The sequence below is a fragment of the Saccopteryx bilineata genome, chromosome 5 (genome assembly GCF_036850765.1).
Source record: "Saccopteryx bilineata isolate mSacBil1 chromosome 5, mSacBil1_pri_phased_curated, whole genome shotgun sequence".
In the NCBI taxonomy this organism is placed as follows: Eukaryota; Metazoa; Chordata; class Mammalia; order Chiroptera; family Emballonuridae; genus Saccopteryx; species Saccopteryx bilineata.
The window spans coordinates 9,583,295-9,600,651 of NC_089494.1; the positions used below are offsets into that span (position 1 = coordinate 9,583,295).

At 46.1% G+C, this 17,357-nt stretch overlaps 1 protein-coding gene across 2 annotated transcripts in view; it reads left to right on the forward strand.

Moving 5' to 3' along the window:
* Positions 1-16,576, forward strand: part of PID1 (phosphotyrosine interaction domain containing 1) — a 227,885-nt gene extending 211,309 nt beyond the window's left edge. For both annotated transcript variants that reach the window (XM_066232539.1, XM_066232540.1), the window contains exon 3: positions 14,423-16,576. In XM_066232539.1, the coding sequence (XP_066088636.1) occupies positions 14,423-14,899 (477 nt within the window). In that variant the 3' untranslated portion in view covers positions 14,900-16,576. The remainder of the gene's footprint in view (positions 1-14,422) is intronic.
* The last annotated feature ends 781 nt before the right edge of the window (positions 16,577-17,357 follow it).

Sequence of the window (17,357 nt, forward strand, 5' to 3'; positions counted from 1 at the left end):
TGTATATTTTTTAATTACAGATAATGCCATAATGGATAAACTTGTGATTATATATTTTCACATTACGGGAGGTATTTTCAAGATAAATTCCCAAACAAGGCATTGCTGGGTCAAGAGCCATGTTATATATTGCCAATTTCCTTACAAAAAAAATTGTATCAGTTTGCAATCCCACCAGCAGTACCTGAAAGTGTTTGTTTCTCCGTAGCCTTGCCAATGTAATAGGTACCATGCCTTTTCATTTTCACCAGTCTGATAGGTATCTCAGTGTAGCTTTATTTGCATTTCTCTAACTGTAAGTACATCTTTTAGGAAAGAATCAATCAGGCAAGACATAGTCTAAGGGTTTCATTTAGTTTTCTATAAAATAGATCAGTATTCTAGTTGGCCACACAGCTTTTAACTAAACGGCAGATATTTCCTTCATATATTTAAATAGTTGCAAAGAATATGATCTCTATTATGTTTTAAATGCTATAATTTCAAATAAAATTACCACATGGCTCTTTTTAATGTAGTCAATATAATCTAAACACCAAACTGCATCTCTTTAAAATATTTCATGAACAAGCTCTTTTTTAACAACCGTAAATGTTATGTTTTCTTTTTCTTCCTGGTTTCTAATATCCCTAATTCTCCCCCACCCCCAATGTTGTCCTAGTGTAATAATAGTAAGTGTGTACTCAAGAGTCTTCTGTTTATGATTATCCTGTGAGACGACACAAAGAATTAAAGTGAGATACTCAGATTGGAAATCTCACCCAGTACCAAACTTTCCTAATAACTTCAGGGACAGAAATCATTAGAAGGCACAAGCAAAACATAGTGAGATCCGGGCCATTGGGGCGGGTCTTTCAGGCCTTTCTTGAAGCATCATTAATTGGGCTAATGTGATTTTAACCCAGGAGATACCTAATACTGTGCGTACTTGCATTAGTTCTGCAGAGGAGAGCCCTTTGCATCTTTACCCCCTTTACTTTGTACTTCGTTATATAGCCTAGAGCAGTGGTCCCCAACCCCCGGGCCGCGGACCGCTACCGGTCCGTGGGCCATTTGGTACTGGTCCGCAGAGAAAGAATAAATAACTTACATTATTTCCGTTTTATTTATATTTAAGTCTGAACGATGTTTTATTTTTTAAAAATGACCAGATTCCCTCTGTTACATCCGTCTAAGACTCACTCTTGACGCTTGTCTCGGTCACGTGATACATTTATCCATCCCACCCTAAAGGCCGGTCCGTGAAAATATTTTCTGACATTAAACCAGTCCGTGGCCCAAAAAAGGTTGGGGACCACTGGTATAGGACAACATGTTCCTTCTTAGAAGCATGTTTCCTGGAAAACACCATGGATTTCAGGTTTGTTGGCCATCAGCAATTCTAGGCAAGCAGGTACATCCTGGGGAAGGTGTTCTGTAAAAAAAGACTTGCCTGCCAGCCAATAGCAGATGGTTTGCCATTAATGAGTTGACAAAGAGATTAGGCCAGGCCATTTCTTCCTTTTCTCGGTCTCCTCCCCTCTCCCCAGTGGAGGGAGGGGACAGATTTCAGAACTGTTGCTTAATCGTTTAGTTCATAGCTCGTTGTATTTCCTGTGCAAGAAAACAGTCTAAATAATTGAAGTTTTAAAAAATTATTTTCTGTGACCATATATGTCTTTAAATGGTTTGAATTATCTTTACAATTAGCATGCATACCCATTGATCAGGTTGTAAATATATTTAAAATTTGATAAATAATTATAAATAAAAGGTAATTTTGTTAGAAAAATAACTCTGAATGAGATGGACAAGAGACCTTTATAATGGAAATTTTTATTCAGGTAATTGATTCACATGCAATGGGTAAGAAATAATGCAAAAGGATCCCATATACACTTTACCCAGTTATCTCCAATGATAACACTTTGTAAAACTATAATATAATATAATATCACATTTGTACACCCTACCAATCTTAAGATTATCCAGTTTTACTTGAATTTATTTATTCATGTGTGTTCTTAGTTCTATACAATTATTACCCATGTGTCGATTCATATTCTCACACCTACATTCGATGCTCCTATACTACAAATGTTGTTCAGAACAATGACCTGTTCTATTGCCCTTTTAAAGCCACACTCACCTCCCTCCCATCCCTAACCTCTGGTAACCACTAATCTGTTCTCCATCTCCAAAATTTTTTCACATCATAAATGATGTATAAATGGAATAAAACAGTATGTAACATTTTAGGATTTTCTCTTTTTCTTATTGCTGATTTTTATTTATTTTATTAAAAAAATTTTTCTTTTTGCCTATTTTTTTTTACCCAGCAGAATTCTCTGGAGATTTATTCAAGTTGTTGCTTGTATCCATCCATGGTTCATTCCTTTTCATTGCTGAGTAATATTCCATGGAATGGATCTATCGCAGATTACTTAAACATTCGCCTGTTGAAAGATATCTGAGCTGATTCCAGTTTTTGGCTATTACAAATAAAGCTGCGAACATCCATGTAAAGGTTTCTGTTTAAACATGTCTTCGTTTCTTTGAAATACTTGGCAATTCCCTGTTTAATGAGCCTCCATGTTACCTTCCTTGTTTCAAACCTCCACTGGCCTTCTGTTAAGAGCTGAAGACTTGTCGCCAATAGATTGGTGTGTTTATTTTATTACCTCCAGCCAAATGCTGTCTCAACATTATTCTTTCTAAATGTTTAGTACCTTCACCCATCCACTCCAAAGGCGTTGTGCACTAAGGAAAAAGAATCGATAAAGTGCTACAAAGACAAAAATGGGTAACATTTCTCACCTGCCACATTGTTTGCCCCTTGAACCAATCCATTTGTCAGGGTAACTCTCAAGCAGTGTGCTTGGTTTCGAGAGAGAATATTCCCATTGTGAACACTGTAGGGCCCAGAGAGCTCTGCTGAATGCCCACCGCTTCCAGTGTGATCCCCTAACTAGAAAGCAGAGGTGGAGATACCAGACTTGCGAAGTAACTTGTTCTTGTGCCACTGAGCGGGCTGGTGCCAGGTCTGACCTTCATAGGGCCAGCTCACCACAAAGGGCCAGAGGAGAGAATGTATGGTTCATGGCAGTGTCATTTTTATTCAGTGGCTTTGTCTGCAGAGACACACTTCACTGCCTTTCAGATAAATCACCTCTGTCTTCGCACCTCGAAGAGCCCTTGCAGTTGACAGGACAGAGGCCACCTTGGGGCCGCTTTGGTGAGCACTCGATGGGACACAGCATTTCAAATCACTCTGCGTCACTGGAACTGAGTGATAATACGAATAACAGAGACAAATCTGTCACTTAACTACCTAATTGCGAGGCACATGCTGTATTGATCAGTAGAAGCAAGGTTCAACTCTGTTAGAGTGCAAACATAGTACTTAATTACCCCTTGATACTGGATCTTAGTAAATTAGCTTTCTCCCCCCCATGATAAATATTTACATCATAAAAAGGAAATATATTCCTCAGTTATATGTCAAATAATATTTTCATAGATTCAATCAACATAGCCCGTGCAAATACTCTGAAAAAGCTGCTAGACGATTATAAAATATCCTTGATATCTGTGACCACAGGAAATGTCACTGGATTACAAAACATCACTAACAAAGGCCTCTGTGTAAACGTACTCCAGGAAATATGCACTTTAGAAAGCCCGTATTCTACTGTAGTGCCTTTGCTGCTATGAAAGACCATGGAGAACGAGCGGTAAGCCTTTCTAAATCGTCCTGTCCCCTCGGAGGTTGACAGAAGTACGCTGTTCGAATCCTGGGCAGGCTTAGCCCGGGCAGCCAGGCTCCTGGGCTGCCTCTTGGTCAGCCAGCCAAGCCGGGCAGTGGATAGTAGGCTGCTAGCAGACTTTGAAGGGTCTCCTTCAATTAGTCCCCATCCTGGTCCAGCCACAAGACAGCTGGGTCCACTCCTACACTGCAGAGGGATAGGTGATCTGCCCAAAATAGAGCCCAGAATGGCACCCACGACTCACTCTGGAGAAGAGACGCCTAGCTTTGTTTCGGAATCGTCTGAGCTTGTTGTGTATGGCCCACAGGAGCCTGAGGGGTGGAGGAGTAGGACCCCAGAGCTACTGCCACCGCAAAGGGTGCCCACGTCTGCCCAGCGCGGAGCCCGGGCCTCTCCAGCGGGCTTCCCACCCTCAGCTGCCTTCGCCGAGGAATGTGCACAGCCCTGCCCAGCGTGGCACTTGGCGCCTGGAGCGATTCTGCATCCCCTGATGTCTGGCCTGTTGGTAGGCGAGCCCCAAGAGCAGGGCTGGGGCCAGCTCAGCACATGTTTGATATTTGCTCTTTGGAATTCCTCTTTGAAGTGGGGAGTATTTGCTTTGTGAAGCCCCATTGCAGAGTTCTTCAGGAATGCCGTCTCTGAATATTAAGTATGCATTCTTATCTCCTTCTGTTAATTATTGAGGCTCGCATCGTCATTTCAATCTCCGGGCCAGGCAAACACATCTCAGGTTAAGGACTCCATCACTCTGACTCCAAACCTTTTCCAGAGTGTTTAATAAGGAACCTGGTGGAGTGTTTGTCACCTTTTCATGTCCCCGACCAGGACTCAGTCTCAGGCGGACGCTTGAAGAAATGGCCGGGAAGAAAGTAGATGGTATAAAAGTGAAAAATAAGGGGTCCGTGTACTCTTCAGTGAAGGAAACTGGAGCGGTGGAAAGACCCTCTGGTGGAAAGACCCCGTGTTCCGCGTCTTGCTCTCTGAGCAAGATGGTTTGGGACAAGCATCCTCAGCTCCTTGGATGTCAGTCATCACGTCTGCATGACAGGCGAGGTATTAGGTTGGCACGAACGGCAGTGTTTAGCTCAAAAATGCTCATAACGCTGATGACATACCTTTGAATCATCAGCAGTGAATTACAATACAATTACCATCAGTACTTGGAGCTTACACTCTGGGGAAATTTGCTTGTCAGGTATCCAGAATAAAGGAAGAAGAGACCTAAATAAAGTAGACTAGAAGCCGAGCAGCCTGAAACAGATGACCGTGGTGTTGCAAGATTACAGTGAAGGCTAATGGGTTTGACTGGAACGTCCTAAGGGGACAAACACAGGTGTGTGTCAAGTGTGGCCCCATATCCCCACTGTCCAGTCACCAGGGCCAAAGTGAAGTCACCGGTGGCATTCCAGCTGCTGATCCCTTCTGTTTGGGAAGCAAAGTCTGCCCTTGTCTCTTCCCTTGGTGTCTTCCTTGCTGCCACATGCCTTCCCCTCCCCCTTGTCACTCCCCCAGAGCCTCCACCTGCCTGGCTTTCTACTTCAGCAAGAATCTCAGGGGAGCCAAACCGTAGAGAGTGCCAAGACCAATGAACCTTCCTGGGACACAGCTTGACCCAGGGAATGAACTCCAAGTGAAGATTAGTCTTGTTCTGGTGGCGCCATCTGGGCGGAAAGACCTTTTTGAACCCAAGAGAGGTTTGCTGGGTTCATTGCAAGTACTCGCGAAGGCACGTGTGTGTGCCTTTCCCCCCAAGGCCAGCCCGGCCTGCGTAACGCTGAGCCCCGTGAACTTAGGGCTAAGCATCGTCGGTGTACACAGAAGGTTAAGTCCCAAGACGGCAGAGAGCTTTATTCATTCTGTTCACTAATATATACCGGGTTCCCAGTAGGTGCTCAGCAAACACTTCTGAAATGAAAGTACAGCTAAAGGAATTTCATTTTCAAGCCCAGAGCTTATCTCTTTTATATTTCTCACACTAACTACATCGATTTCACTGTAAACAGCATTTATCCTTTAATGCCTTCTTTGTGGCTGAAAGCGCGTGATACAGGTCCAGGGTCAGGATTAGCATTGGGTTTGTGTTTGCATTGTGGATTGTTATGTAATTGGCATATAGATCTATCCTGACTCCACAAAGTACCCAGTGAAGGTGTGCTGCTGCTCTGGGGAGGAGGGAGTCTATTCAAGCTGGGATCAATCTCAGGGTTTTGTCCTTTCTCCTTAGCTCTGAAACATGCAGGTGGGAATTAGTGCGGGGGGCAGAGAGCTGGACTCTGGCATTTGGCCTCAGGTAACGAGCGGCTCTTCTGCTTCTCATCCTTTGCCTTGTCTGCCAAGGGCTACTAGGATTCCCAGTTGAATTGTCCCCACCCTGTGTTCACACCGTGTGACTTCATGTCAGCTCCTACAGACGGTGCAAGAACACTAAGACCTTTCACATCCCAGGACAGACCTCAGGAGAATCTTTGTTCTTGGCATGTCCACCTGCAGAAACCTCACCGGAAACCACCCCAGCCACGCCAGTGAGGCTAGGAGGCTGGGTTTATCCAGCCTGGAAGGGAGGAGGTCCCCAGGCAACCAGGCACTTGGGGTCTTCCATGATCTTCTGTCCCATCTCATGTTCTTCTTTGGGGGCCCTTGTCATTATCCACTCCATCTGACGGTTCATTTTCAGGTGAGTAAAGTCAGGGTCCTGAACAAGAGTGTTTCAGGTTGGAGTAAACCCAGACTGGCCACCGGGAGGAAGGAATGGAATGATGTCTACTCAGCTGGAAGGGCGCATGCCAGGCACCCAGGGTTGGTCTGTCACACATGAGCAGGGAATGGGGACTCATGAGTGCAGAGCTGGCTGGGGTGTTGGAAAGCTCCTGGGTGGGTGGGAGAGGTTGTGAGGACCCTGGTCTGTCCTGACCTGTCAGCCTGTTAACCCTGCAGAGACTCGGGCGGGCGCCTTGGTTCCGTGGCCTCTCCGTATTTTCCCATGCTGCACATATGCTCAGAACACGTCCTCCATTGGGGTCGGAGGTTAGGGCTAAGCCCACTCACACATATTGCAAACGTCTGTATCTGGGACATCGGTTTATGCCATGAATGACACATGGGGAAAACTTTTCTTTTTCTTTTTTTTTTTTTTTTGCTCTGTTTATTTCTTGCAAAATGATTCATTCTTAATAAGCTTCTTGCCCAGTGCCTGTTTCTGCAACCACAGAAAAGATGCTAGTATTTCCTGCATATTTTCAGCTGGTTTTTACTCCTGAAGAGTCTTCTGTCATCTTCCAAGTCCCCTTGTTCCAGCACTGAGGGAGGTGACAGCAAAAACAAACAAACAAACAAACAAACAAAAAAAACACACATACAAAAAACCAAATGTGTCTACCCAATGGACATTTAGTGACCAGTTCCTTGAGTCAGTGTTTCTTGTACTCGGCGGCTCTGGAAGGTCTCCGTCCTTAAGGATGAGGCTCAGAGGAGACTTATTCGTCTCGAAGACATTCGCCTCTCTCATAGATGGCCAGGAGAGCAAGACTTTGTTAACCAGACATGCCATCGCTGGGTCACAGCTATGCTGGCAGCTGACCCCCGGAAGCAGCCGTGCACACTGGATCCTGTGTTCTTGCTCACCGGATGGGGTGCAGGGAAGCTTCCCCCAGGAGGAAGACGGAGGCAAGAAATGAGCTCTCTTTGAACTCTTAGAGTAGATCTCTGAAATAGTGTCGGCACAGAAGGACACAGAAATAACACCCACGTTTCGGGGTTGCTGTTGACTGAGACGTGTGTGCGCTCTGCTCCCTTGTCCACGGAGGGCGGGGCTGCCTGCACAGAGTCAGCAAATTGTTACTGCGAGACAACTGATTTTAAAACGCTTTTACACATTTCCCTTCAAAAGCAGGGCCAGAAGCCACATTTCTCACGACGCTGTAATCAGCTGAGCTTCTCGGCCAGGTCTCTCCTGAACGATGTATATATATATTCACCTTTTTCTTCAGTGACTTACAGTCAACTACGTGGGTTAATGCTAGACTCTGGAGAAGTTAATGGGAGATGTTGGAAATATGCAGGCAGGTAGTAAAGAGTTGACTTATTAAGGGAAAGCCCCCTGGCGAAGTCAGGATTCTGGAACACGGGCCATGATGAATGATAGCAGGGTGGATGGACAGGAGTCATTCTGAAGGCGGGCTATGTTGGTACATCATTTTATCATTATGTGTTTTGTTTACAAAAAAAAAAGCCTATTTTGGTAGTTCCTTTTTATTCCATTTCTAAGAAAACTCTATTCTGATCATTCTTCCTCTATATTTCTTTGAGAAGTGCCAACCTGTTGACATTGTGTCTTTGTATTTCTGTCACAATGTTGTCACCTCCACAAAGGCAGCGAAGCAAGAGCTTCACTGACTTGCCAGGTTCACCCAGAGGCACCGGTTCGACCCACTGACTCCTGCTGTGTGTTGACCAGATCCTGCAGGAACCAGTTCATTTCTGGGACTGTTCAGAAAGGTTTGGGCAGAGGTAACTCCTCTGAATCAATGAAAGACTTGGCCAAGACTTGGCCAAGATCTCCTCAGGTGAGGAGATCCTGGTGCTGTCGGCACCAAGAGCTGCCGGCACTAGAGAATCAGGCATTTTCCTGGCACCTCAAGAGCATTTTCGCTAATTCGGGGCTGGTAGGAAGGGCTTGTCTATCCCTACAGTCTCCGTGGTCTCCGGTGCACATTCCAGCTGAGAGCAGACCTCAGCTGTGGGTCCCCTTGTCTGTGTCACAGTGGAGAGGGGTCATGGCATGACCCACTTACAGCATCCCTCCATCTGCGGGCTTGGTGACACTTCACAACGTGAAGCTAGTGGCCTATTCAGGATTAGTCCTATAGAACATATTTATGCTTCTCTTTTCACAGAAAACTTTTAGAAAAAGTGCCCAAAGTCGGAACTTCTTGAGATTGTTTTATTTTCTTTGATTTTATTTTAAATACATTGTACATTTTTTTGAGTTTTGGAAAACAGATGATATATTATAAACATTATATATTAAATATATAGTAGAATGTAATATTATATACATATGTTATTATTTGTGCACCATTTTACATGACAGTTTTAAATTTCTGAGTCTTACTTTCTGCAGTTATAAAACAAGAATGCACTTGTAAAGAAATGCCTCCTTCTATATTGCTATGGAGAACAGTGTCATTTACAAAAGCACCAGACAAAAGAATGGTGTTCATTTTATGGGAGAACACACTGCATTTGGATGTTCCTATAAATCCATAATTTCTCTGATAGGTCAAAGCTGGGGAAAATGAATAAATGACTAAAAGTGAAATTAGTTGTAAATGACTTTCATTTGATAGCAAAATAGTCCAGGAATTCAACACATGTCTTCTTAGGCTGTCTTTTCTATGCAATTTTCTTCACAAATAGTTGATACATTTCTGAAATTCCCATAGTTAGCAATATAAACTGAGTCTCCCAGAGCCACCATCTGACCTGAGCTTCTTGTCCTTTAAAATGGCTTAGGGCCTGACCTGTGGTGGCACAGTGGATAAAGCATCGACCTGGAAATGCTGAGGTCGCCGGTTCGAAACCCTGGGCTTGCCTGGTCAAGGCACATATGGGAGTTGATGCTTCCAGCTCCTCCCCCTTCTCTCTCTCTGTCTCTCCTCTCTCTCTCTCTCTCTCTCTCTCTCTCTCTCTCCTCTCTAAAATGAATAAATAAAAATAAAAATTAAAAAAAAATTCTTTATAAAAAAAAAAAAAAAAAAAAAAATGGCTTAGGGATGACAATATTCCATCCTGAACCACAGTGTTGTCAGTAGATCTATAGATACAAAGTGCTTTTTTCCTTAAGTGTGTACAGATATTTGTTACTACTATTCAGTGTCTATGTGACTTGCCTGAAGATGTATGTGAATAGTGACTTGAGACCTTGTGGCTCATGTGTAGTGTTCTAGTCAGGTGACTTTGGTGAAATGGGCCCTCTCCTCTCCTCTCCTCTCCTCTCCTCTCCTCTCCTCTCCTCTCCTCTCCTCTCCTCTCCTCTCCTCTCCTCTCCTCTCCTCTCCTCTCCTCTCCTCTCCTCTCCTCTCCTCTCCTCTCCTCTCCTCTCCTCTCCTCTCCTCTCCTCTCCTCTCCTCTCCTCTCCTCTCCTCTCCCCTCCCCTCCCTCCCCTCCCCTCCCTCCCCTCCCCTCCCCTCCCCTCCCCTCCCCTCCCCTCCCCTCCCCTCCCCTCCCCTCCCCTCCCCTTTCTTTTTCTTCTTTTTCACGAGAGGAAGAAAGATAGAGAGACAGACTCTTGCATGCACCCCAACCGAGATTCACCCTGCAACCCCTGTCTGGAGCTGATGCTCTGCCTATCTGGGGTCATTCTCACAACTGAGCTATTTTTAATGCCTGAGGCAGAGGCACCATGGAGCCATTCTCAGCACCAGGGGCCAATGCACTTGAACCAATCGAGCCATGGCTGCAGGATGGGAAGAGAGAGAGGGGCGGGGGAGAGAGAGAGACGGAAAGGGGAAGGGTGAAGAAGGAGATGGTCGCTTCTCCTCTGTGCCCTGACTGAGACTTGAACCCGGGACATCCACATGCCAGGTAGAAGCTCTACCACTGAGCCAACTGGCCAGAGCCAAAGATACTTTCCAATTAAGTTTGATTTCAAGATATTACATCTATGTATTAAGTTGTAACTCAGTGTTTTCAATTTTTTTTGATAAGTGTCTACCTATTATTTGTGTCTTTCATTATCGTCTTATTAAATTTTTTTGAGCTACTGATCTCTGCCCCATTTTTCTCTGAAGTGCACTTCTAAAATAAAACTTAATGTCCCTTAAACTCTTTAGTTTTTAGGTAATAAATATTTATAAGGGAGAAATACATTTTGTCTTCGTTGTCAAAATTTTACTACTGTGAAATTGCTTTCCATTGGAGTGAGTCATTTACCACTTCTAATAACATTTTAAACTCACCCTGTCGTTAGACTGCAATAGAAGACACTGTGTAATTTTTTTAAATTGTGCATGTGTTTGGGAAGGGAGGTGGGTACAAGCTTAGAATGAATCAAAGGAGAGTCCTATTCTCCAAAGGATATCAAATATAAAGTTACTTCTAGTTTCAGTGGCTAGTAAAAAAGATGCTTTCACTTCGAGCCCTGGAGCTTGTTTTCTCCCCATTTGCTTTTAAACTCGCAAAAGTAAAGATGTCATAGAAACGAATGAGTTACTGATGCGTGGTACAACTTGTGTGAACCTTGAAAACATTATGCTGAGAAAAAGAAGTTAGGCCTGGAAAGTCGCATAGTATATGATTCCATTTATCTTAAATATGAAGCATAGTAAATCCATGGAGACAGGAAGCAGATTGCTGGTCACCAGGGTTTTGGGAGAGAGGACAGTGGAGAATGACGGCTCAGTGGGTCCCAACTCACCTTCGGGTGTAATGAAAAAATCTTGGAACTCTTTAGAGCAGATAGTTGTACATTTTGACTACTAAATGCCACTGAATCATATGCTTTAAAATGGCAAAGTTTTATGTGATGTAAATTTCACTTTGATAAAAAGTAAATAAATAAATTTAAATTATAAAAAGAACACAGGTATCATCGAGTACCAGGAACAGAAAGAACATTTTCAGAAAATGGTATTCAAGAACGCTGTATGGTACCGTGCTCACAAAGCCATCTTTATTATCTGATTCCAATCCAGAGTGACAAGGAGCTGGTCAACCAGTTGTCCCCTTTGGGGACTAGGGATAGTCACAGTGTCTGAGATATTGTCCCCCTTCAGTGTATTATCAGCATTCCCAGAGTGTCTGAGATATTGTCCCCCTTCGGTGTATTGTCAGCATTCCCACATGCCTCCACTGTCCTTTCCCGCTTCCGACACTTAATTCACGCCACCCTGCCTCCTGGCTGGGCAGTTGCACGCCATCTTGCCTGAGCGTTCTGCTATTGGCCAGCCCTCCCCATCCATCTTCCTTCCTGGCATCTTCAGGGCTTCCAAGATTACGACCTGGATCAAATCCGGGCACTCCTTGGGCTGTAGATCCTTAGAGGCATTCCATCAAGAGCAGAGAGGTCCCTACTCCCCAGACTGCACGCAGGGTCCTCCCCCAATGCTCTGGCTGTTCTTCTTCACTGGTCCCGGACCTTCTGTCTCTTCTTCCGGGCTGCCTTCCGCCACAGCCCAATGTGTGGTCAGGCCAGAGTGGCCCGTTCGCTCACCCTGGGGGCTTTCCCCTCTGCAGCCCTGGCCTTCCTGCTTCCTCCTTCTCCTGCCACCTTGACTTGTGGGGCTCCTCTCTGACTTGGGAGGTCCCGATGCCTTAAAGTCCAATGACTCTTCTCTCTGAGACCTTCTGCCAGCAAGGTACCAGAACTTCTTCCGCAAATGTTCAGGGTGCTTTGTGATACCCTTGCTGTCCCTTTTCACAGTTGTCCTTACATCATAATTACGTCTGTGCTCGCGCAGAGGGTCAGCGGTGTGTCCAGGGCCATCCTCCAGGGCACGGCGGAGCTGTGCTTTAAACCCTGACTTTGCCCACCTCTGAAAAGCTATCCGATGGCTCCCCATTGACCTCGAGGCCGCCCCATCTTCCCTCTTCCCTCCCTGCTGCCCACCTGGCATATTGTCATTATGTGCGATGGGTTCTGGATAAGTATTTCTAGAATGTGCAGCAGTTATGCCTCTTGGCTGAAGAGCTACGTTTTTTGTTTATTTGTTTGTTCGTTTGTTTTTTGTATTTTTCTGAAGCTGGAAATGGGGAGAGATAGTCAGACAGACTCCCGCATGTGCCTGACCGGGATCCACCCGGCACGCCCACCAGGAGCGACGCTCTGCCCACCAGGGGGCGATGCTCTGCCCCTCCGGGGCGTTGCTCTGCTGCGACCAGAGCCACTCTAGTGCCTGGGGCAGAGGCCAAGGAGCCATCCCCAGCGCCCGGGCCATCTTTGCTCCAATGGAGCCTTGGCTGCGGGAGGGGAAGAGAGAGACAGAGAGGGGGGGGTGGAGAAGCAAATGGGTGCTTCTCCTGTGTGCCCTGGCCGGGAACCCGGGTCCCCCACACGCCAGGCCTACACTCTACCGCTGAGCCAACTGGCCAGGGCATTGTTTGTTTGTTTGTTTGTTTGTTAAAAGGGACTGTCCAATTCACTCTTGTTTAAGAGATCCAAGCATGAGAAGCTGTAACAGTACTTAATGTCTGCGTTCTGAAGTTTTTGTTAGTGGCCTTCGTAGTCCCGCTGAATGTCAACATTGCTCTGGAACCACTGTGGCCAAGTGTCCTCGCTCAGTTCTCACCGCTTCTGTGGACTGTTTTTCTGGTCCTTTCTTCATTTTGCACTGAATCATCTACTATTTTGTGTTATTTCTTAAGCGATTTCTCCACTCTTGTACATTTCCATGATGATACTATTTTGATGGAAAAAAAAAAAAAAGAATGACAATCCTTCTTGGTATTCATAAACAGGTTTTTAAGGAGGTACTATTTTAGTCGCTTGGAATTATTTTCCTTTGTTTTCATACTGCCCATCTAGCTGTTTGACAAGTAAGCATTCTGGTCTCCGACCATCTGTAGATCTTTCGTTTATTATCACAATAACCAGCTGTTGGCCATCGATTCAAAAACTGTTTAGGCTGAAAAACAACTGTGTTGCTATATTTTCAAAAATTATTTTGGAGGAAAAACAATCATGTTTTAGGCCATAATTTAAACGGAACTTTTTTGGTGTGTATGTATGTCCTTGGCATTTTCTAGAAGCAAGTACTTAAGTGAAATTGAACCGTGGTAGGTTTGGAAAGAGAACCAGACTAGGAGATGTGTAGTAAGGATTTTATTTCTCAGATGCACCATCCTTTTGACTCCTTCTTAGCATTAAATTCTTCTTGTGTTGGATTGGAAATAAACTTCAAGTGGCTTTATGATTTTAAGGAAATACCAATTTATGTAAAAAAATCATAATCACTCACTCCAAGGCCCTGGCTGGTTGGCTCAGCGGTAGAGCGTCAGCCTAGCGTGCGGAGGACCCGGGTTCGATTCCCGGCCAGGGCACACAGGAGAAGCGCCCATTTGCTTCTCCACCCCTCCGCCGCGCCTTCCTCTCTGTCTCTCTCTTCCCTTCCCACAGCCAAGGCTCCATTGGAGCAAAGATGGCCCAGGCGCTGGGGATGGCTCTGTGGCCTCTGCCCCAGGCGCTAGAGTGGCTCTGGTCGCAACATGGCGACGCCCAGGATGGGCAGAGCATCGCCCCCTGGTGGGCAGAGCGTCGCCCCATGGTGGGTGTGCCGGGTGGATCCCTGTCGGGCGCATGCGGGAGTCTGTCTGACTGTCTCTCCCTGTTTCCAGCTTCAGAAAAATGCAAAAAACAAACAAAAAAAAAAACCCAAAAAAACAAATAATCACTCATTCCAATATGTGTGGAAAAGGGGGTAGGGAGAGGGAGAGTAATTCTCTAGAGATTAGATTTTTAAAATCCAAGTCTATTTAAAGAATTTCTGTGCCTTTGCTAAATAGGCTACTTGTTAGGGACAAAATGCAAAAATTACTGATGAGCATCATTCATTTAGGGACCAAGAAAGATGTCTCTGCCTTCCCAGTGGGACACCGTGACTGTTTGAGAACATACAAATGAACAGTGAGAACAGAGATTGTGCCGTTGACCTTTCCCCTTTCTTCCTCTCTCTGCTCTGCAGGTGACCTACCTGGGGAAAGTGCCCACCGCCGGCATGCAGTTTCCGTCCGGCTGCACAGAAAAGCCAGTCATTGAGCTCTGGAAGAAGCACACGCTGGCCCGAGAGGATGTCTTTCCGGCCAATGCCCTTCTGGAAATCCGCCCCTTCCAAGTGTGTCTCCATCACCTGGACCACAAAGGGGAGGCCACGGTCCATGTGGATACCTTCCAGGTGGCCCGCATCGCCTACTGCACCGCCGACCACAACGTGAGCCCCAACATCTTCGCCTGGGTCTACAGGGAGATCAACGACGACCTGTCCCACCAGATGGACTGCCACGCTGTCGAGTGCGAGAGCAAGCTGGAGGCCAAGAAGCTGGCCCACGCCATGATGGAGGCTTTCAGGAAGACTTTCCACAGTATGAAGAGCGACGGCCGGATCCACAGGGACAGCTCGTCCGAGGAGGCCTCCCAGGAATTGGAATCCGATGACGGCTGAGGGGACGCGGGGGCCGGAGCGAAGGCAGCATTGGTCCAGGGATCCCAGACCACTGAGGAAGAAGCAACGATTTAAATTTCGGATGGAAGACTGCCAAACTATTGGCCGACCCAGCTTTTTAAATTCAGAAGAGCAATTCTAAATCTAAAGAAATGTATTATTAAAGTAATTACATTGAAATCTGCTGCTGCTGTGACTGTGAGCAGGGTGGGAGTGTGGATGGGGAGGAAGTTCTAGACTCTCTCTCTCTCTCTCTCTCTCTCTATTTCTTCTGTCTTTTCATTCCCCAGTACCTCCCTGTAGGAGAGCTCCATGCTGGTTTTCACTATTCTCAGGCAAACCCACTGAGGCTGTTATTTGATGGGCAATTCCAGTTTGCCTTATGAAACCCAACAAGAATGCTAGATGCACTTACCACATCCCTCGCCGTGGGGTGGGGGCGGTGGGCACCGACGCTGGTGCAGAAGTCGCAGAGGCAGAGGGAGGCATGGGGAGGGGGGTGGATTCGATCCTGAGACTCCCCTCCCAGGGCATGTTTCAGAGTCTCTCCTCAGTAAGCCAATCAGCACAGCCTTCACTGAGCTTTACAACTAACTAACAGCCTGGTAGTTGGCAGTTCATTCACAGTTAAGGATAATGCTTTTATTTACGTGAATATATCAAAAGTAGTACCTTCTTCTTGTATTCACTTCATCTGTTTTCTTAGAATCCTTGCGACTGCTAATAACCCCTCCCTTTTCCTGTCCCGTCTGCCCGCCCGCCATCTTTCCGCTTCCAACCTGTGCCGACACCCCCACGGGGGTGGGCCTCGGCGCACACTGCAGGACACCAAAAGGGAAGGACATAGCCGAGCAGAGGACAGCGGTCATCAAACCGGCTAGGCGTTTCAAACAACCACCCCCCCACCCCCCCAACAGACACCTTGGAACGAGGGAAGGCGTTACCAGCAAGTGAACAGACCCCGGGCAGGATGCCCTTTCTTCAACCCTGGCTTATTGAGTTGATGGTCCAGTCTGATGGGTCCTTCATGGCAAGCTTCTAATCTGATTTGGTATTGTCACCAAGGAAGCCTGGCCACCGCTGCCACACAACATTGCACTCCAGAGAGTTCCGTAAACTTGGCTTGTCTAGAGAACCTGAGAAATCTGACCCTGTTCTCCTCAAATTGTTAACATCTCGGGGTCGGGATAGACAGCGTGTTTGCTATTTCTAATGCGAAGCTCTCCCTAAGCCTGAGATGTCTCGGTTTCATGGCTCTCTCGATGTCATAAACGCCAAGGAATGAAATGGTGTTGTTAAAATACATAGCATTTCAGGCCGAGAGCAGATGGCTGGTTTCCCAGGTAATGCTGCTCATCTGTGAGTCTGTGTTTAATCCTGGTAATGTTAGGGGCACTGGGGCACCTTACAGAGAAGCCTTAAATGAGAGCTAGCCGCATCTGGAGAGCAATGGTGTTGGGGTTTCGGTCTGTGTATCTGTGTGTCCCTGTATGTGTCCCTGTTGTGTACATGTGCCCTTGTGTGTGGGTCCCGGTTTAAGGCATGTAGAATTAGCATGGAGTCATATTGAGAGGAACCCGCCTCTTGGAGATATGCTTGCTGCTTTTCAACACATGTAAACTATTCTTGAGCATAAATGCATTCATTCTTTAATAAAAATATGTTTGCATTAATAAAGCTGAGGCGTTTCCTACTTCATGTCTTTCCTTTCTACGGAAAAAAGAAATAGAGTGGGTTGAGAAAATAGGGAATTCCATCAAAGCACATGTTTCAACCTGGTCACAAATACACCATTTCTTGATTGTGTTTTAAAAATTGCATTTTATTTTCTAACTCCCAACTTATATTTCATTACTCCTCCCCCGCTTTTTTTGTGTGTGTGTGACAAAGACAGAGGGACCGATAGGGACAGATAGACAAGAAGAGAAAGAGATGAGAAGCAAAAATTCTTTGTTGTGGCACCTTAGTTGTTCATTGATCGCTTTCTCATATGTGCCTTGACATGGGGGGTTACAGCAGAGCGAGTGACCCCTTGCTCAAGCCAGCGACCTTGGGCTCAAGCTGGTGAGCCTTGCTCAAACCAGATGAGCCCACACTGAGGCTGGCGACCTTGAGGTTTCAAACCTGGGTACTCCGTGTCCCAGTTCGATGCACTATCCACTGTGCCACCACCTGGTCAGGCTTAATACTGCCCCTTAACTGAGATGGTGAAATGTCAGCAGTGGAAACCGTTACTTAGGATGCTGAGCCAATCTCAGAGGAGAACCTTCTGGAACATTTTGCAAGTGACTAAAACTAGTAACATCTCCCCTGCATCTCTGAACTCCCAGGCGGTGAATAGGGAGTGAGTCCATCTGACAGGACTGGTGACAAACACCCCCTCCAGACCACGAGTGCTCAGAACAGCCCTTGAATTGAGCGTGGCAGGCAGGTGGCCTGGGGCCCCGCGTCTGGAGCA